The sequence below is a fragment of the Ricinus communis genome, chromosome 5 (assembly GCF_019578655.1).
Source record: "Ricinus communis isolate WT05 ecotype wild-type chromosome 5, ASM1957865v1, whole genome shotgun sequence".
In the NCBI taxonomy this organism is placed as follows: Eukaryota; Viridiplantae; Streptophyta; class Magnoliopsida; order Malpighiales; family Euphorbiaceae; genus Ricinus; species Ricinus communis.
The window spans coordinates 10,062,067-10,084,458 of record NC_063260.1 but is presented as its reverse complement, the minus strand read 5'-3'; the positions used below and the strand labels follow the sequence as shown (position 1 = coordinate 10,084,458).

Below are 22,392 nucleotides of genomic sequence, written 5' to 3'. Positions count from 1 at the left end.
TTTCCTTTCAACCAATTTTACCTGTCCATTGTTTCTTTCTTTTAGCATTATCTATTTTGCTGATAAATTTATAGATGGTGATTGATTTATTACCAGAATTTGATAAAAACAGAACTTGTACCTTACATGATAAGAGTACCTAAACATCCTTTCAGTACAGAACACTTTATGAACTCACCATTATCATGTCTAATACAATAATATAAAGAACTGTTATATTTTCTTTTTATAAACTTAAAAGAATAAATACTTCTGCCTCTGCATGCAAGGCCTGGAACAACCTTTTTCTTTTTTAACTTTTTTTTTTCAAAATTATCAATTACTCCAAATACAAAAGTCAAAATGAAAGCTAATAGTAATAAATCCTCATTTTGGGAGCAACCCATGTTAGAATCAGTCCGGATGGATATACTTTTACATTACATAAGAGTTAAATTTAAGCTCAATTAGCATACAACCTCGTATGAAATTTAAAACCAAGTTGTTAAGCAATATTAGCTCTCCATTTAACACCAAATCTATGTAGTTTCATCATGAAACTTTTAGTTAACTTTTATTCATCAATGACTATTTTATTAGTTTATGGATGAATAAATATTTATTAATTTAAAAAGATTTATGCTTTAATTATTTACTTATATATTTATACTAAGATAAGTTATAAAGAAAATAAAGAATATGGTAGTCGGAGTCGTAGGAAGAAAATGATTTTCATAACCAAGGAGCACACCGTGTTCGACATATATATATGTATATATTTCCATATGGTGGTGGCAGATGGAAACCAAACCCATGACTGTATAAGTATAGCACACCTACAATAATACTATACCGATGTGCATGATTCGACTCCTCAGACTAGCCAACAGCATAATACCATGCTCCTGACTCGGCCTTAAAATCTTAGCTTATCCCTCCACTGATCGCAGCATGGACGAAGTCCTCACACTGTGAAGTCCCACCAGACAACACATCAGCTAGAACACCAATAATGTCAAAGGCCTCCTGCAAATCAGTGGAGGAATTCATCTCATCAAGCCACGACAACAACTCCTTCGAGAATCCTACCATTTCTCTCACATTTAACAGTCGTTCCTTCATTGTCACCTCCCATCCTTCCAGATTCCCATTCTCATCTTCCCCTTCTGATCTAGCAGAACTTCCTTCTGCTTTAACAGGTGGCGTGTTGGGTGATTTTTTCACCTTAAAAAAGCGCTGCAGCTGCTCGATCAAGCCTGTGTAAACAAGCATAGGCCGTACAATAGACAGCAGCTCATCAGCACCCCCAGTTTCTGACATGGGACTTCTGCTGATGCTTCCCGACTCCATTCTGCCTATGCCTGTAGAAGTTGATGATGCCCTAGCAGTTGACCGGCCGTGAGTGTGCTGCATGTATGCATGGTATATTCCTCTCTGCAAGAAGGACCGGCGGTGTTGCAACCAAGACTCATAGGACTCTGAGAGAAGTGAATTCACCATCATAAACTGCACAGTTTCTTCAGTTCCTGGAGCAGGCTGTATTCCAAGAGAAGGTCTAGAATCCAACGATGATGATGCTATATATGAAGACACAGTCTTGGCCATGCTTCTGAGCTGGGATGGGCTTCCCTGTTCAAGAAGGTGACGGGCCATTTGAATCATGAAAGGAAGAAAACGAGAGTTGCTTTCCCTTCCTCCACCTCTACTTTCTGCACTGAATGAGGCCCCTGTTGCAAATCGAGCCAGCATCTACAGCAAAACAGACATTAGGGATAAAAATAATTCCCCAGGGGCAAATAAATATAGAATGAGAATAAGAAAGGTTAGCGCCACTGAGAGATATTCTTACCAGAACAATGTCATAAGTCAACAGCCGGAGCCGACTCCCATCAGCACGCCCAAGAGCATTGAGGTTATCCCAGTACTGATCTATATAGCGGATGTACTGTGCTAGCGGAACCGATGGACCTCTTACGGGGAATAAGGAATTGCATAGAGATTCATTGTTTCTGAGAGTAGCACCTTCCCATTCTTTCTTAGGATTCCTCAGAGCTGCATCTGCTCTTTTGGCCTCCTGATGGCACTGAAAATGAATAATGTTGAAATAACTGACAGTGGTATAAACACACTCTCCACGAGCACTTCCTGAAGTGCCAACACCCAGATTCACCCTCTTGCTGTAGGAGTAAACCCCAAGTAAGTCAGTAGGCCTCAAACTATAGCCCTCACGGCAAACCATGCATGCCAGCCCATCTTCCTCTTCCTCTACATCTTCCAAACCTTCCAAGACTGGCCAAGCAACAACAATTCTTTCACCACCATCTGATGCCAGTTCTCGCCGCATTCCGAGTCCCTATTGTGGGTATACATAACAAGAATAATCAAAACACTGTTTGAAAAAAAATGGTCCACTATTCATTTTCTTGGCTGACAAATAATAATGAAAAATGAAGCAATAAGAGAAATGAAGGTGTATTTAACCCTGGATGTTCTCATCTGTCCAAAGACTGATCTAAAAATAATATATTCTACCTGAATTTCAGAGTAATAAGCTCCTTTTAGTGAAAGGGATGGCCATTCACAAACAAATGTATCAGGGAAAAAAGGAAGTACCTGAAGTAACTCTTCTCTTTTCCTTAATGCTCGCTGCCGCATCTCATCTCTAGTGGCATGCCGCAACTTGCGCACCTTCTCTTCCAAGAATCCATCTCCTTTACCCTCCTTATTAGATAGAGTATCTAACAAATTTTCAGCTCTAGCACCTATCTCGTTTTCTCCAGAGACTCCTTCCAGAGTATGGAGCAAGGGTAGGATCCCGCCCTGATCAATACAGTTTTGAGTAGCCAGGTGTCCCATTGACAATCCCCTTAGCATAGACAACAAATGCGGGACAGATGGCAGTTTCAAACCTGATGACCATTCTTCACGGGACTTAAACCCAGCCTGCCCTGCAACTGCAAAACTCTCCCTCAGGTGTCTGACAGCAACATCTATGATACCTTTCTCCATGATAATGTCCTTCAACCGTTCCCCACAGGAACTTGTCTTTAGTGATTCGGATACTAGAACAAAATTTTCCACAGTAAACCTCTGCTCAGCTGCTTTGTGAGCAATGTTCTCATCTTTCGGGTTCTCTTGATGTTGTTTCTGCAGTCGGTCAAATTCCCTCCAGTCTTGCAAATATGGGTTAAAATGCTGAATGAGAGCTTCCATTGCAGCAGGTTCACCATATGTCAGATATGGCAAGATTCTTGCAACCATCTCTGTGTTCCGTTGCTGTTTGTTTGACTTTTTAAGGCCTGAAGGGTGGCACAACCTTTCCAGGAACATAAGAACTATTTTTTTGGCCTGTTCTCCTGTTCCTGTTTCCTCACTAGTGACGGTAAGTGCATTATGTGCAACGCTAATATTATCACTTTCATTTGCCTCCAATGTGAGGCTCTCAACGATCAAAAGAATGCCTTCTGCTGGCTCCATGGCATCCACAGAGAAGGCACGCCTTGCTGTTTCAAGAAGAAGACCTAAAGCTCCAAGCCTTAACAGGGCCCGTCTGTTTTCTCTTATTTTGCAGCAATGCATAAGAAGATTAAGAACTGCAACCAACTGCTCCTGGTTGGACTTGAAATCATCCCGCAACCTCTGGACATTGGATCAAGGACATATTAAAAAATGTGAGTAAAGCTTCTTTCGCAAAGCTCAAGAGGGAGTGATGATGAATGCTAATCAACATTGCTAACTGCACGCCAAAGATTTATGTACATTAAAATAAAATAAAAAGGAGAATAATGTCAGTCTGCCCCAATCAATTATGGATGCTATCTCCACAGGATATACCCCCCCCACATTCAACAGATCAAACAACTAACTGTAAATTATCATCTCGAAAGACTAAAATGACTAAGAGGAAAGAAAAATCGTCTCCATTACAAAAAAAGCGACAATTTTTCTTCTCAACAGAAAGTCTGAAACTAATGAAAGAGAAAATATAAGAGTTCTTTGTAAAAAAAAAATACATTTTTAAGATTTTCCTGGCATGTGCATGTCTCCTCAGTAAACATTCTATTCTGAGAATGAAGTCAACCTCAAGTACAAAGTCCGAACCAGTACGGGAAAAAGAAAGAAAGAAGAGAAAAGGCAGACTCACAAAAATAAAAAACAAATAATTCAGAGTCAAACAGAAAGGAATATCTTCTATTTGAGGACATCTTCTCCAGAATAAATACATCAGAAGCTCACCTGGATCATGCCTAGTAGAATTTCAAGCCCACCATACTCTCGAACTGCTCCAGATATTGCAAACTCAACCTCTGGATCTTGTGATTCTTCCCTATCTTCTTCCAGTTCTTTAATCATAGGTTCAGTGGCTTCTCCATCTAATCCCTAAAAATAATCCCAACAGAATAATGTTCATTAATCAAACTAGATAACAGAACCCCAAACTTACATGCTGAACTTTCAAAAAGAGAGGGAGAAAAACATTTAGAAAGGACAGCATAGGTTCACAAAGAAGAGGAAAAAAATAAAGAACGAACAGCTCAATACCAGAAAGAAAAAAATGTATCGGCATTTAGCTTAATACCCAACACTACCAGCAATGATGGGAATGAAAAACCATGAGTATTTGCTATCAAAAAGCAGTGTCCACTGGGTCAATGTCCAGAAAGAAACTCACACCATTCTATACTGATAAACTACTCTCATCAATTGGGACCTGAATTTTTTATATCAACAGACAGATGAAAACAGTCATCAATTAGAAATGGTATCAACCAACCTGAAGTCTGTAAGTCACCGTCATAGGTGGGCAATCTCTTGCTGATGGCATGCCACTTGAGGATAACAAGGTAGAATTAGCCATTGCATTTGACGATTGATTATTCGACTTCTTCCAGACTTGCTCATAAACTTGCGCAATGCTCAAATCAAGAGAGATGATGTTCCCAGCTACCAGCAGCTCCATGCCATAGTCATCTTCAAGAAGGCCTAGCAGATCCAATTGATGGCAAATTTTATTCTTAACATCTCGCATCAGAGGACCAATCTCAGAACTGGAATATGGACTCTTAGTCATTGATCCCCTGATAAACTCTTCCTGTGTGTGCGCCTTGTTAAGAATCAACAAATATACAGACTCTGGTTTTGATGGGCAGATCAAATTGCAAAGCTGCTCTAGGATAAACTGTACAAACCAGGAGATTCAACAACAAATTAGCAGTTTGAAAAATCTATCGTTCTTAATCAATGTTCAAAATTGAAAATTAGTTAAGAACAGCAAGTTGCAATTGCCTGATGCTTAGTAACCTTTACAATTTCAATAAGAAAAATAAAAATAACAGCTGAGCAATGAAGATGTGCTTGAAGGGCAGTTCTTTGGAAACAAGCACAGGATCAATTGTCCAACAAACAAAATGCTCCATGTGATTGGGAAATGAGAACTGTCTGGTACACCACAGATTATTCCAGAAAGGTACGCCATGGAAATATAACCACAGCATGCTTTCAAGTACAGTTCAAAAACTTCAAACTTAGGCCAGAAAACAAATAAGTAGTAAACAATATACAATTTATAGCAGCAGCTATGATGAACACAGAACAAAATGCAGCATTAAGCGATTTTTTTTCATACCAAACAAGTTCGTCCTTTTCTCTCCTTTCCATGGATTTGTAGACCAGAGATACAAGCTCGGATAAACTGTCGTTTGTTTTCACTGCTCTCAACAAGAAGACTATCTAAAAGATCATTTAGAAGGCGATTGCAGTCACTGATCAACTTTGTCTTTTGTACTATCACGCCACGGATCACAATAAGAGCTTCAAGGATATCAGATAGCAAATTATCTCGCATAAATCTGACATCAAAATAAAATTAGTTTAAGGGATGAAAAGAAAAAAAAATCAGTAAACAGAATCAGAAGGCTACAATTGATACCTGGATCTGATATTAGGAACCTCCAAAAACTTTCCAAGGAGTTCAATAAGCTTGTGAAGAATGAAACCCTGTGAAATGTCAATATGCAGACTCCTTTCTAAAGATTCAACATTACCAATTTCTTGGGTAATCAGTTTACAAATTGTAGTTAGACATCCACGGACAGTCAAGAAGAGACGGGCATCTTCCGAATCGATCATCTTGAACAACAATTCAAAGTATTCTGCTGCACTTTCACCAGCAGCAAGGGTTGACGGCAGCAAAGCCATCAGTAAGTTTAGCAACCGAAACCGCCTTGATGAACTCTGAGCACAAAGTAAACTAATCAGCATGCACATCTCTGACCTGATAGATTGCGAGCAAGCACTCAAAACAAGTTCGGTCACCCAAGACCCAAGCTCAAATGTGGATAAATCACCCTTAGACGTCTTAGAAGCACGCCGCCTCCACCTAAGTGCATATTTGAGAGCTAGATATTCATGTCTCTGTGGCCGAGATCTCTGCCCTGCCCCTTTCACTGCCTGAGACACTTTATACTGCCTTCTAACAAAATCAAGATATGATGCTCCCTTCTCCCACTCTGAATAACTTAGTAATTGAATATCCTGAGTCCTTTGAGAAGCGTCCCAGTTTTTCTCCAAACCATCTGATCCTGACTTGCTACCACTGACTACCCCACTCAAAGATCCAGAGGTATTTGAGTTGTTTTCGTCCTTGATCTGAGCTGCAGGAGGAGGTTTTCCAATACCCTGATCTTTGTCCACCGAATCTGGTTTTGGAGGAGTGCATGCCTGAGATATGATCCTCAGACAGGGGAGAATAATATGCTCTGCTATTGCAGGGTGTTTGGCACCCAATTTAATGGACGAAAATAACAGCTGAAAAACAACACGTAATCTTGATTCCCAGAACTCATCAGCCAAGGAACACACTTCTGAAAGCAGTAATAGCTCCTCACGAGTGGCAACCGCAGTGTCCATAGAACGATGATGTTCAAGGCAGTACATGACTTTCTTCTGTATTAAGTTGTTTAACTCAGTAACTGCATTTATATCACCTTCAGAGAAAGAACAAAGCACTGTCCTAGCTTGAACACGAGCTGTTTTTGGACCTTGATGAATATTATTTTCAAACAGTTCAGATAAGATGCCAGCCGCAACAAGTTGTTTCTTTGACTTAGGATGTTTTGACAGAACCTGTAGCATCTCCAAACATTGTGTCACAAATGTAGTTGCACAGCCATAGCAATTATTTGGAGACCTGGAAACCACAAATCTGGACGCTGCAATTGCATCATCTGAATGTTTGTGGTGCAAGTAACTCATCAAAACCCGACGAAGGCCCTGCAGTGTCTGAACACTTTTGCTGACAGAATCAAAAGCAGCTTTGCATTTTTCACCATACAAGACACCAAGAAGAGCAATCTTACGGTTTATCTTACACGAAGGTCCTGGCAGAGAAACCATCATTTGCTGGACAGAGTCCTTCTGCTGTGAATCCATTTCATTCTCTCCAATGCTTGATACAATCTTAAGAAGAGGCTTTTTGAAGCCCAAAAGTTGCTGGTATCTCCTATGAGCATTTTCTGATTCTGACTCTATGGCTGCCAAACCCCTCTTCATATCATCATCATTCTCCATGTTATCAAATGTAAAACTAGGCTTTGCCATGAAGTTAAACTCAAAACGGCCATATTTGCTGTACCCACATTCATTGCACAGAAAAGAATCCAGATTTTCATAGTTTATGTTGCGGCATTGCCTGCACTGATATGCATTCTCGTGGCAATTGCTGCAAATTCCATGCTTATCGGTGACAGGTCGACTGCAACGAGGACACTGCAATGGTTCAAGAGATAGTGCCTGAAGGTTCTCATAGAAAGAATCCAGTTCAATCATGAAGTTACAGGCAGTGATTGGAATAGGAAACTCCACTTTTAGCTCAGTCTGGTTGAATGCAAGATGACAACTCTTTGCGCGCTTCCACAAAGACCAATTATTTTTCAACTCTGACAAGTCAGCTACAGGCCGATTGTTGTAATACAGGTTGAAGACTTTGACAGATTTGGATTTGCGTGCATCATGAACATTCATAGTCACAGTTTGTATTGTGTAACTTCCAGTACATTTCACTATGATGCGATTGTCCGTAAACTTAGTCTCAGACTTCAAGCTTTCCAACTTCATCTTGCTATAGGGTACCTCAGGAGAGCTGCAGGCAACACAAGGTTCACTCTCAAGGTAATAACCATCAAATTCCACAAGACCACTCAAAGTACTATATATTCGAGAATTTGGATGATTAGCAATAAGCTCATTTTGTGAATGGAGTGTCTCAAAGATGCACCTAATTACATCAGGAGTCAAGCAACGATCCACAATTTCAGTGCTCTGCTGCTTTAAACTATTATCAGGGACTTTACCCAGTAACCAATTGACAAGTTCAGTGAACTCAACAATGTTCTGTCCATACATTGGGAGATTTTTCACTTTATGCAAGAGAGCCATTAACATTGTTTCCTTGAACGAATGCTTTCCATGATGCCATGCACCATAAAGAACACACTTAGCCTCCATGCGCACAGAGCTTGAATTCCATTCCAGTAAAAAGCAGTCAACAAATTGCCTCAAAACATCACCACCCTTGTCAGCAAAGATATCCACTGCTGTCTCCATATCCAAATAAGATTTCTCCAGTCCAGAGTCAGTCCCCCCCTCTTCACCTTTCTTCTTCTTCTTCGAATCCGGAGACTGGCCCCCCAATTTGTTTGAGCTTGTTCCGGAGTCTCCAGCTTCAAGTTTCTGCAAGGAGTGGGTCATATCCTTTCCTGAATAAAAGGCTAAATTCAGAAGTTTGAGAGTCTGAAAAACAGACTCTTCGCCGAAATAGAACAGTGCATTCATCAAAAAGGGTAACACATCTCCATGCCTCAAGCAGTATTTCTGCCAATTTCGAGGCCGTGCTGCAGCAACTTCAGCCATTGTAGACAAGCACTTCACTATCTTCACACTTCTCTCATATGGAACAGGATTTTGAAGACCACCAGATTTATTTATGTGCTTGTAAAGCTTCTTCATTTCAGTAGAGAACTGCCAGGAATCTCGAACACTATAATAGTGAGTTTTACTTCCACAAAGATGCAGAAACAGCCTCCTTGCATATCTTCTTACAAACGTAGTATGAGGATTATTTATGTAACTGCAAAGAACATCCTGATATCCCTCTAGTTTCAAATCCTTACCAGATGAAATCTTGTAGACCTTCTCTTTCTCCCCAGTCTTGTCCTGCTTTTCTGGTCTAACCAAAGTGTACACCAGTCGGAAAGCATTCTCCAATAAAAGCCTATGGTAATCCATAAAAATATCAGTTCGATGGGCTTTTGCATATGAATCAGAAAAGAATGGAGAGAAATTGCCCGCTGGTAAATCTCTCCTAACTGTTAATAGAGCACCACATCCTGAACCAGCATGCAAACCATGCGCGGTCTCAAAACTAGTTGTAGGGGACTTAAAAAGATTGACTAACTGCTGCAGAATATCCATTAGATAATTAACAAATGCTTGGTTCCTGAGAGTACTGCAGGCTCGAAGGAGTTGAGATGTAAAGTCACTTTTCTCTTGACCATCCAAGGAAGAATGAGAAGCAATTGAAGTGGCCTGAATAACATTCTTATCATGCGAGTCTGTACTTCCACTTGATTTTAGAATAGAACCATCACCACCCGGCTGGTGCCAGTTTCGAAGCATCAAAGTGAAGAACATAAAGAGAAGGATTGCAACTTCCCCAAATGAATTGCGGTTTTTGGCTACAAAGGGTCTGTTTAGATCAATTTCATCCAAAAACCACCGAATCAGTTTCTCTAAATCCGAGGCCTCGGGTTTGGAACTGTCTATAAAAGGTCCGCCTACAGCAGACGATAATCTATAGAATAGTTGCATGACAGGGATAGCACGAACACCAGATGTTGTCTGCATCCATCCTTTCAAATGTTCAAGAAGTTCAGAGAGAAGCAAGGAATTCACAGCTCTTTTTGAGGCAGAAATAGAGACTGCATCAGTCACTGAGGCAGCAAAATCTCCAGATTCATTGGGTTCCAAGACATGAATTGAAGGAGTGGAGTTCTGCATGCTGACATCCGCTGTGATAGGCATCAAGTTTGAACCATTGGCATCATCAGTAGTGAAGTGAATTTCATTCCCATCTCCTCCTAATGATTCCACTTCAATTGGAATAGCAGTCATTGGATGATCTCTAGAATGGGGTGGAGGAAGCCGATCTGCATCTAATACCTGATAACAAGCCTCACACAAGTCAAAATCAGGACATACAGTACAATGCCATCTTCGCCTTAGTATAGGAACAGTGGAGCAGCCATCACAACAATATTGAACAGAAGAGGTAATAGAATCTTCTTCAATCAAGACTTGTGTATTTCCACCAGTTGTCTCAGCAGCACCAGCGGCAGAGATACCACTATCTGCAGCATCATCTGTTGCTAACATTGTTTGCTTTGGGAACGGAACCTGAAGCAATCTTGATGCTATAGCAAGGCTGAAGAATTCAAAGAGGTCTAAATTAGCTGGAAGAAAAACTCAAAACACAGACATGCGCACACAAAAGGATAACTACAACCTGCTGGATGTTTGAACAGCCTCACTAGGGGAGAATAGGAGTTTCTTTAATAATGCAACAGCAGGAGCAACAGAACGTCCTGCTGTGTCCTTTCCGTGTAAAGCCAGACATTCAGCATAACAATATATAAGCTCCACAGAGGCTATGACAATGTTGTTCATCGTTTGGGTGTCAGGTTGTTCAAACTCCAAAATTCCCCATAGAACTTGCATGAGACCATCTACCACTTCAGAACCTACAAATATCATCATGAAGAAAAAGCAGTTTCAATAACTTAAAAATAGAAGACTATATTAGGCCCTTATACGTGTCCCCTTATTTTTAAAAGCTTAAAAAAATCATTCAGAAAATCCAAAGCCCATTTTCGTTGGTATATATCACGATCACTAGAGGATCCCTTCTGCCAACCAGAGAGAGAGAGAGGAGAACAAACTCAGGACTTTATTAGTGTTGAGGAAGAAAGAAATGGTAAGGTTTTTTTTAGCACGAAAAAATGGTAAGTTTGTTCTAGCACAAACAAGAACAAAATTATTTGCTGTGTCCTACAATTGTATGGCCACTAGCGCAACTCAGATGCACATGACAAGCATATCCCTACTTGATAAAATGGTAAATATGGGTCACGTCAAGAACCCATTTAGAATTGATGAGTGACAAAACAAGCTTTGATTAAATGATTGCATCAATAGATTGAGGAAAGGTCCTGCTGCACTTCCATTTTCAGCTAAAGATAGGATCATCAGATTTTCAATCAATAGCAAAAGTTAAAATTAGAATATGGGGCAAGTCAAGGATATAATCTAACATGCGCATACAATTAGCATGTATGCGCAAGCACACTTATATGTATGAGACCAAGTGTTAAGAATGCAAGTGCAACAGAGGTCTGCAAGAATACCATTCAGCTCCAGAAAAAGGGCTAAATTAGAACGCCGGTGCAAAGCAATCTTAGATACAGCACGCATCTGAGCAGTAAATTCTGCAACTATCCACCCTCCAGTAGTTCCTCCAACTCCTAGCCTAGAAGATAGCATAGAGGTTGATTTGACCACCCCATGAAGGCGCATAGAGTCTTTAACCTGAGAAAAGAATTCCAATTCATGACTAAAAGACAGATAGGTTTCCATAAACTCAACTCCTTGTACGGGTCCATAAAAACAGGCTGTTAAAGAATGGGTAAAACAGTAATCTGCTATATATAAATCTTTAAGACAATTACCTGGTAATATATATCTTTTTTGGGGAAAACAGACTGCAATACATGACAAGCAGCAGCCTGTAACAAGGGCTCTCTGTCACTTTCAAAAATTGTTTCTAAGAGCAGCTTACACTCAAGCTCACTTGGATCCGTTTTTGCATCTTCATCTTGGGACCTACATAATGAATATAGCTTGGACAAGAGCTTCAGACCATCAGCTACCACCTGCTCCTGAATAGAAGCAGACTGCAACGACCGGCATTTTTTCCCAGAACCTCCAAGCAATGAATTGGAACCAAGCACATGAGCTTCCATATCATCCATTTTCTCTTTCCAGCCAAATTCATCTTTAGCTCGACCATATATTTCAAGAGAATCAATTCTGGGAAGAGCAGTTCCATTGAAGGTTGGCCCAACAGAGATTACAAATTCTTCATCAGCAAGGAGGGATTCAGCTACAGTAAAAGGAATATCATACCAAGATCGCATGCCCTCATCTAGCTTAATTACCCTCTGGAAAATGGTAATATCAGAAGGTATATGGTTTGCTGAACTGTTGCCCACATGCACACGAAACCCCACCATGACAATGTCAGGATTTGAATTGGAGGCGGATATCTGAAAAAGAAAAACACGGAAAAATTACCACAGAAAATAGCGACTGAAATATGACTTATCACCTACAATCACCGTAGTGACTTCACATTCACAAGAGAGATTGGGAATCTTTCAACACTACTAAGAAAAATCAAACAAGACCATAATAGAAAGGCATTTTTTTCTTTCTTTTCTTTTCTTTTTCCTCAAAAAGGCCGTTCATGCTATAAGACAAAGAACCTAAGCAATAGTGCAAACTAGAAAATCATAAACGAGTATTACCTTAAAGCCTGCGGGTGTGGCACTTTCTAGAAAGCCATCCTCAGATGCCAAGCTCTGCTTTGCAGCTTCAGAATCACCATTTCTGATGGCATCACCACCCAATTTTACATCTGCAGTAATGCAGACTGTTTTCTCAAAGAAATCGAGAGGGAACTCTGGTTTGACGCCAGCATACGCTTTACTGTTGAGGATGCCAGACCCCAATTTTTTAACTTTATCAGCAGTCAAACTTGCACTAGCATCAGATCCTGCTGGGATGTATGAGTATATCTGAAGGCTTCCATCATCATGTAAAACAAGACAGTGGACCTTGTCTTTTGAGAGAGGCTTGTAAGCAGTTAACCCAACTAAATGAGAGGTTGAGCTCACAGCATGCCGCATGCTTTGTGCATGTAATTCTTGAGGTCCCATGGACACAGCAAGTGCAGCATTTGATTTCACACTGGAGAAGCAAACAAACAAGCCGCTGCCTATCAGCAACTCTCTCCAACGATGTAGACCAGCTGAATGCATCTTGCCATCTTGTTCATCTTCATATACAAATGACATATCTGTTAGAGATGTTGCATCGGAGCTCAATCGACCCATCAAAGTAGTGCCATCTTGATAGGAAATGATAAGCAATTTGTAAGTGGCAGAGAAATATAAAGATGATCCTTTTGCATTCATTTCTCTGTCCTTAATCTGAATAATTTCCTTCAACGGGGTGGCCCCAACATTACCCTGCACAGATAATTCTAACCTGAACAAGCTCCCTTGTTCAGAAAGAACAATAAGAAACATTCTCCCCTGAGAAGCCACAAGAAGTGTCGCATCAACAATCATGTCATCGGGTAATGTGAAGTAATGCAAGGGACTGATGTTGTCCTGGGATAGATCATATATTTTGATAAACCTGTTAGTTACTACCATTAACTTAACCTGAGAACCTGGAACCCAATCAATTCGTCTGATATATGCACCTTGAAGAGCAAGTTCAATGGGAAGACGATCAGTCACTTCACCACGAGGATTTAAAGTCAGGACTTGGCAATCTTCATAGCCAGCTATAGCAAGATAATTTTCCACGACTGAATTAAAAACAAGATGAACAATTTCAAAGCGAACAACATTTCTTGAGAGGGGCTTAACATTGGTCTTGTCTGCCGTCACTGGTGCTATAGTGGCTTGTCCAATTAACTGCCCAACATCAAATACAGCAACTTTGTCACCTTCTCCCACAGCAAGTCGACCTCGATTACTGACACTAAGCAAGGATTTGACTAGAGAACCACTGGCCAAATGTGTTCTAAGCTCCTTAGCATTTGGATAATCAGCCTTTATTTTCAGATCTAAAGACCCACCTTTATATGCCTTCTTCAACTGCAACAGCTCAACACTGTATGAAAGCACTTTATCTTTGCCCAGAACTATTTTCTTATCTTTGGAAATATTAGATTCTCTTTTGCTTGTTATAGATGGCAATAATGAGGAGCAAAGTTGAAGCACGCACCCCTCAATGTCAAGTTCTCCAAGCAATGCTTTGATGCCATCTTGAAGCTCTCTAGGAATTGATAACCTAAGGGAGCTATCTGTATCTAAGGACAAATCCTCATCTAGATCAGAATCACTGTCTGGCAACTGATCAGCATCATCTGTGAAGGATAAGAAAGACTGAAAATTACTAGCACTACGGATGGGCGCACTGTCATTTCCAGTGAATTTTCGAGGCTTCAAGCATTGGCAATTGCTACCCCTCACACCACCAGCTCCGCAGTCACAAAAAAACCGACTGGAACGAGAATAAACAACACGATGTCCACGATGACAAACTTTTGCGCACACAGAGCAACAACCTTTTGATACTGTCAGATCACAAGTATAACAAAAGTACCAGTGCTGTTCCATAAAATTGCTGCCACTGGATGTAAATGTGCAAACTTTTGAGGCAAGTGCCCTTTCACTATTGGTATCTTCCTCCTCATCCTTATCCATGCTAGCTACATCGCCATCAGATGTCCCATCATCCTCATCTTCATCCACAGAAATTGCATCACACTCAAGGGCTGTGGGTCCCCCTTCTTGGTTTGCAGAGATAACGATAGAGTCAGAATTCTTCCTAGATCCTACTGGCTTTAAAGCAACAGAACCCATGCCGAGACTACTTCCAGATAAAGACTTCCCCTGCAACTTTTCGGAAGTGCTCTTACAAGACCCACAATCACTAGAGATATTTCCAAGAAAGCTAAAGAGAAATCTCAGCCCTGGAAGCAAACGTTCATCTCCGGCCAGCTTCTCCATCAACATTATAGTTTTCTTCAAAAGCAATTTCATTAAATATTCCCCTCTAGAAAGTTGAACAAGAAAATGGAAGTACAATTTAGCAATATGGACATCAAATAGCAAAAATGCAGTGTCAAGTGAAGCCAGCAAAGCTTCAAACAAATGATGGTTCAGTTCTGTCAAATGTGATTCAGAAGGTAAGAATACAAGAGTTGAAATAAAACTCATAGTTGTTTCTCTAAGAGAAACAGAATTCTCCTTTGCATAGCTGGCACCACCTGAAGCTTCCACTACAGAGCCTAACAACCGTTTCTCCAACCATTTGGACAGATGAAGCAGATCCATCTCAAACAATTTTTTCTGAATCTTCTGTTTGAGATATGGACAATACTCTCCTGATAAGAGATCAATGAAGAAATTAAGTACCTTTGCATTTGCAGATTCAGAAGAACATTTGTCCAGGGAATCAATTAGAACTAACAGATCACCACGTTGCAACCCATAGAACTCCTTGAGTGGTTCAGGCACATCTTCTGCGCCAAGATAAAATTTGAAGATTGCAGATTTCAATGTGTCTTTCCTGAGGCTATCTGCAGTATCAATTATCTTGTTGATTACCCATTCAAGGGAATTGCTATCACACTCTTCACTGGCATTAATTTCCCTTAAAAACCCTTCCATGTGCTTCAATAGAAAGAGATCACTATAATCTGGCAGTTCAAAGCCAACACTCAGGTTTCTAACAATGGCTACACATTTTCCTTGAATGCTTTCAAAGATTCTGTCAAATTTGATGGTCATCACCGAATTCAGAATCTGGCAAAGTACCTTCCTCTCTTTGAAAATATTCATTTTCATATCTTCTATTCTGAACAAACCATCTAAAACGAAAACTATGCCTCTTATGCTAAGAATAGAAGACAGAAGGATTGCACTTGGAGTTTGAAGATGAGATGGAAAACCATGCAACATACTTTCACAAAACACTTTGCATCGAACACTAGGAGCTCTTTTGTCAATTACAGCATCCCACTTTGATAATATATCAGAAAAAGACTCCAGGTGGTAAGAACTGATGCCACTCTTCTTAAGTAACCCATCCTGAAGGCAGTTATCAAAACTGGAGTGCTTGAGAAGTAACAGAGATGAAAACCCAACAGCAGTGCACTGGCCATCAGCAACAGTAGCAAGGAAAGCCTTTTGATATGCCTGTATATATCTGGTCAACAAAGACGACAAGAATCCCAGCAGCAATAAAACTTGACCAGACTCATTTAAGCTCGAAGTCAAGCCTTCAGCAATAGTGATGTATGCATTATCCCTAGCTGTATTTTCTATCCAGGACGGACACGCTCCAGGGATACTATTTTTGATGCAATAATGGCAAATACCAACATTTAATAAGGAGATTACCATAGACAACCAAAACCCATTCCTCAAGAAATCCAAACCTAGTTCTTCAATATCTTCTGGCATGTACAGCTCAGACAAGTGCTGTAAAACACCTAGAACAACATTTGGAAGGTTCATGCCCTTGCCAATATCATCAGTGTGGGCGACAAGTGAATGGCTGAAGTGAAAGAAATTTACCATATTAGATATGCCCATTGACTCTGTCTCTGACCAGATTGAAAGCTGGTGGTCTGATGTAGAGCTCGAAATAGGAATATCCAAACAAAGCGAGAACATATATCTTTCAACTATAAGGTCTGCTACTGACAAAGCTTTTCTACCCGTCCAGAGCCCCAGAATCCACGAGAGGGCTGCACATAAATCATTCCAGCTCAAGCATAAGGATTCAACAGCCAATTCATCTCTACAAAGTGAAGGAGGAAGAGCTGAAATGTCATATAGTTGATTAATCAAGGCACTGATGGTTGGCTCAGCTTCAATGCATCCACCCATTACAGTTTTTGCTGCAATAAATGCCCAAGAAGACATCTGCTCATTTACACTATGAGGCAGAATTGAACCACAAACCGGAGCTTCCCTCAGTTTTGACCTCAAATCTAGCAGCAGCGATGAAGGACAATTATGAGGATAAAACAGCATATGACGAAGTACTAAGATCAACCTTGAGACTACTAAAGCCCAACATGACAATTGAGTGTTAGAAAAGCCAGAAGATGGAGCATCAACTGCTCGGATGGAAGAAAATATTAAGTTTGCAAGTGCTGCCTTCTCTTGTTCAGATGATAAGTGGAATGCCATTACAAGAATCTCAATGTGAAATAGCGATGGGAGAGTCCCAACAACTTCCTTAATACTAGGGCAATTTGAACAAACAGCTTTAGCCTTATCAACAATGAAACCCACATATCCTTTAAACAATTTGGTTCTTAACTGGCTACCAGCCAAACCCACCCTAGAAGAGAGAGTGTGAGATAGCAAGGTTAGGGTCTGATCATTGTAAACAAAGGTATCATCTTCAACATTCAAAATTTGCTCAATAAGGTACTCTTCAAGATTATCAGGCAAAGCACAGCTAGTAAGAAGGTTAAGCAGCAACTCGAAGCAAATTCCATTGATGTGCCCAGTCTTTCTCTCTTCATGAGAAGCAGAACATCTATCAGAAGACTTATCCTCTAAACGAAAGCCCTGAGAACTAAGCACAGAAAGCAATATATCAATGTGGTCCTCTTTTAGCCTTTTGCAGGCATCCTCAAAAAGAGGGGGAGACCATTCATGGGAAAAGACATTCTCTTTCAGAAAATTCAATAACTCAGATGCAGCTTGTATTGGCAAATTACAATTGCTAGAGCATGAATTGACACTAGCTGGTGGTTGCTCAAATCCATCAGTAGATCCCACTGAGCGACTACCTTCATAAAAAAGGTTTCCAAAGAGGGCTTCATCTTCATGACAAACTGCATTTTCCACTTCTGAAGGGTTAACTTTCGAACAATTAGAAAGAGACCTATCTACTTTAGGCCTTATTTTAAGTCCTTCACGATGAAGGAAGAAAAGAAGATGCATCAGATTGTCCATCCACTGGGTTGAAGGAGCAAATATAATTTTCAACAGATCCTCATGTTTAAACCTTTTAAGCAAAGGAACCTCCATAGAATGTACATGGCATGACGGGTAAATATCTTGCAAATCAGCAGAGCTGCCAATAAGATCTGTATCAAAGCCCTTCATGTCAAGAGCCTGAAAAGTTTGCCTTTTGAGATCCTGTATGCGTTTCAAGATGTAAAGAACAGAGCGTGGAAAGTATATTAGAGGAGGCTGTGAATTAGTGGCAGGGTTGTTGTATCTCCATATAGAAGAATCTAAGTTATCCAATACAGAAGCAACTATGCATACTTGGATATTCTGACATGCATTACTATTGCAGAAAGCAACTCGGACAAAAAGAAGAAACTCTTCCAACAGCAACAATATGAGACCCTCCAAACTACCCTCAACATAAGCATGGTTGTTTGCAAATTCAAAGCGAATTCTAAACAAGCAAGGTAGCACATCTACACATGAAGCAACTGCTTGCAACAGTGAGGCATCATATCCAACATATGGAATGTCCTTTATGAGAGTCCTGAGTAACTTCAAAATCCTCAACCCAAAGGACAATCTCCTGAAATAATCTGAAACTTCCACTTTCTCATCATGCATATATGGCAAATCAATTAGTTGTTTGCAGCATAATATCAGACGGCAAACACAATCAGCATGGACAACAGCCCAGTGCTGAGACAGAAAAATCAAGTTGTTCACATCTTGGTTGGCTCCATGGAAGCCAAGAGCTTGCAACTCAGGTTGAATGCTTTCAGATGCAAGTGTCATCAGTAGATCAACTGCATTCTCTCCCTTTGAGCAACTGGCACCTTGAAGAGAGCCAAAGAAAAAGTTAGAAAGCATTTCCTATGCACAAGTAAACAATCAGGAAAAGAAAGATGCAAATATAGGCAAATAATACCTTGAAGCCTACAATTTATGTGGTTTTCCAACTCAATACTGCAATGATCATCAGAATCCTTCGGCAATAGTTCTAGAAGACAATTTACAGAGCAAAACTGGGAAGGATCTGATAATTTATCAATTCCATCAACCAATGCCAATTCCAAAAGTAGTATCACATTTCCCTAAGCAAAAGAAAGGGGGGAAAAAAAGAACATAACCAACATATTTTAGCAATACTAAATTAAGAAACTAGAAGGTATTCAAATCAGGTCATTCACCTAAAGTTTTAAAAGCATAGCTTCTAGAGAAAAATTTCAAAGAAAACTCAAATATAACTAGCCAAGTAGCAGCTTTCTATGCAATAATGAGCAGCACAGTAGCCAACAAGTTAATGCATGTGATAATGTACAAAAATCAGCTTATATGTAATGCCAAAAGAGGTATGCATACAGACAAATCGGTGGCTGTGGAGACGCTGCAAAGCATATAAATAAAATGTCAGCATGACAGAAGAACTATTGTAATGACATACATCATGAAAGATGCCACATACAGAAAAATTGTTGAACAGAATGACCAAAGAAGCTAGATATCCATATTCTGTACCCAATATTTAAAACACAGGGAATATTATGACAGATTAAATGGAGAATAAACCACTACAAGCAGACCAATCTCCTCATCTTTATAAACTGAAAATATGACATACAAACATACCTATAAACTAATTATGTTGTCTTGGAACAATTCCTTTGTCCTTTTGTTTGAAAAGGTATAATTATATAGAGAAGTTAAGAGCATGATTTCAATTTTGCTTGCTCCTTTTAACCTTTTCAAAGTTACCCTAACTATAACATTTGGCCAACTTAGTTTAGCACAAAAAAAAAAAGTTTAAAGGGTATATCCTTGGCTTAATAGGCAAAACAAATATGATCTTTTTCTTTCCACTACTTATAACATATAATATCATTTTTCTTAAATTTTCATTTGTCATTTCCAAGATAATTAATATTCTGAAGATAATTGAGTTCTTTTTGAAGATGTAGACCAAAATCATTTGAAGTGAAGCAAGAGAATTCATATAGCTGACCCCAATTAACTTGGACTCAAAGCTTAAATGAGCTGAGGAGAGTTGTAAGAGATTAATATTTTTACTTATACATTACTAGAAAAGAACTTAATATAAAATTACTTTTCGAAGGAAAAATATCAAGAAATAATATGAATACATTTTTTAGGTACATTACTCCATGAGCTAATTAGCTACAATAGTTACCAATATCAAAGGTTAAGCTTAAATTCACAAAATTAAAATGACTGGGTAAAATTAAAAGAAAAACAAATTTTAATAATTAACCATATAAAAAAATTTAAAAAAAAAATCTTAGCAGTAAGGAGGTTGTAGGGTCAGTATAAGGCTACGCTGTTGCAGAGTTCATTATCAATCAATTTGTTCCTCAACCTGATTTAGAAGTAATTTGTTAATCCTATTTAAACAGCTCTTTTGATATTCTAAAATAATATTTTTCATGTTTTCTTATTTATATGAAGGAGAGATCCAGCAGACAAATAATACTTTCATACTAAATGCACTGCAGAGCATAATCACATGGACAGCATTTCAAGTGCAACTCAGCTAGGTAAAGTTTGTCTGCCAATATTCAGGGACTAAATAACCATAATACGGCTGCAAAAAACCAGACCAAACTAGGTTCTATACTTCTATTTAATCCAAACAAACCAGAGTTTATTTGGATTGTCTTCAAGCATCACACTATGCTTGCTACTGAAATATATTACAGACGCAACTACAAACATACTCAAATTGTATTAAAGTCATATTGGTTTTGCTTTAAAATGCACTGGTCCCCATCAAACATATTTTCCCTTTCTGCTCATAGCCCTTAGCAAAAAAATTCTTCCATTGAACTCCTGAACTGTCTTTAAGATTGGGTTCTACTGGGATCTTACTGCATAGCAAGTTAATGTTTGTGAAACATGTAATGATAGTGGAGCATTTGAGGCCTTTTCCCAGAAGCACTAAGCCAAGTATTAAGTTGTAGAAAATTTGTTTAATTTTATCTTCCTTGTTGTGATTATCACATTTTGTTTTCAAATAAAAGGTTATAATATTCAAATAATACCAACAATTCATCATATATTAAGTCGAAATGCTGGAATGTAGTACCATTAATCTAAAAGTCCTTAGTAGTTTATAACCTGTAGCTTGCTTTTCTAAATGCAAATTTCAAAACTTCAAAATTCAAATTAAAGAAAGTCATTTAAAGAGCATAATAGCAAAAGATCAAATATTTGGATTTCGAACTAATAGGTTTAGCCACATATGCTTTCTTAAATTTAAAACTAATAAAAAATTCTTAAAGAATTTAACCGAACTGACTAATGCATAATAATAAACATCAATAAAATAAAAACACTAATTATTTATACCATTAAAATAAAAACACTAGATTTCACCTAACTAACCTGTGCAGTAGTGAAATCGACATTGCCAATACAGTCTGATTTCTCTAGATAACAAACAGCAAACTCTAACAACTGTTGCACCACTGCCACAACTATCGGCTCGACTTGCTCCACTGTTCATTCAATCGCACATTAAAGTAATTAAATAAAAATCAAAACAGCTAAAACACAAAAGCAAAACAATAAAAAAAGCAACCTGACAGAGATCTGCAAGCAGAGACAACAGCGAGACCTAACGAAGTAACAGACTGAATCTGCGAATCGGTCCATAATTGGAACCCTAACTTTTGAATACCACGATCATGATCATGATGTTCACGAGGTGAGACGCTGCGTTTAAGGATGAGGTAGAAGAGGTAGAGGCCATGTTTGGTTGAATTATCAGAACGGAGTCTGAGGAAGAGATCGGTAGAAGGAAGTTTCTCTTCAAAGAGAGATTGATAGAGTTTAATTAAGTGTTGCTGTTTGTCTTCTGCCATTTTTAGAGATAAGGCAACTTCAATTTGGATTGAGATCGGTTCATTTCAAATTCAATTGTTTTGTGAGAGAGAGAGGTTTTTGTTTGGGTTTTTGTTTTGTTGGAAGAGAAAGAGTACTGGCAGGAAAACAAAAAGGGCGGAAAAGAGTAAAGGCGGTGGGTTAAGAATTTTATCAATTGTTGGCTTGGCTTTGCTTTATGAGGAAGTGAGAATAAAATTTGGCTCTTCTTTTTTCTTTTTAGGAATAATACAAAACTTGGTGTCTTAATTTTGCTTTTAAATACCAATTGAGTGTGTTTATTTCTATTTTCTCGTTGACCCTTGCCTATTTATATATTTTATTACAATTAAGTATCACAATCTAAAACGATCTTATAAATCGGTATATTTTGCATGTCACCAAGATGTTAATATACATTAATCGCATGTGTGGAAGGAAAAAAAAGTGTAGTATATATAAACTGATGTGGAATTACTAAAAAACACGAAATAGATTAGGTTAAAACCTAATTGTAACTCCCTCATTTTCTCTTTCCAATTTTTCTTTTAAACTTTCACTCTTTTTATTTGTAGATAAAATATACAAAACTCGCAATATTTTTTGTGTGACAGATTGCAATTTAAAGATTTCATGGGCCATTCGAATT

The 22,392-nt window shown here is 38.9% G+C and overlaps 1 protein-coding gene across 1 annotated transcript; it reads right to left on the bottom strand.

The window, feature by feature from the left end:
* Nucleotides 1–694: 694 nt before the first annotated feature.
* Nucleotides 695–21,918, bottom strand: LOC8277291 (auxin transport protein BIG). The gene is made up of 14 exons (XM_048374376.1): nucleotides 21,463–21,918; nucleotides 21,267–21,379; nucleotides 18,796–18,961; nucleotides 12,618–18,703; nucleotides 11,760–12,356; nucleotides 11,439–11,619; nucleotides 10,541–10,775; nucleotides 5,909–10,459; nucleotides 5,606–5,828; nucleotides 4,754–5,158; nucleotides 4,216–4,359; nucleotides 2,593–3,618; nucleotides 1,829–2,332; nucleotides 695–1,728 (listed from the first exon to the last, which is right to left on the bottom strand). Exons 1-14 carry the CDS (start codon nucleotides 21,743–21,745, stop codon nucleotides 904–906), a joined length of 15,339 nt encoding a protein of 5,112 aa, XP_048230333.1. The 5' UTR covers nucleotides 21,746–21,918; the 3' UTR covers nucleotides 695–903.
* Nucleotides 21,919–22,392: the final 474 nt, after the last annotated feature.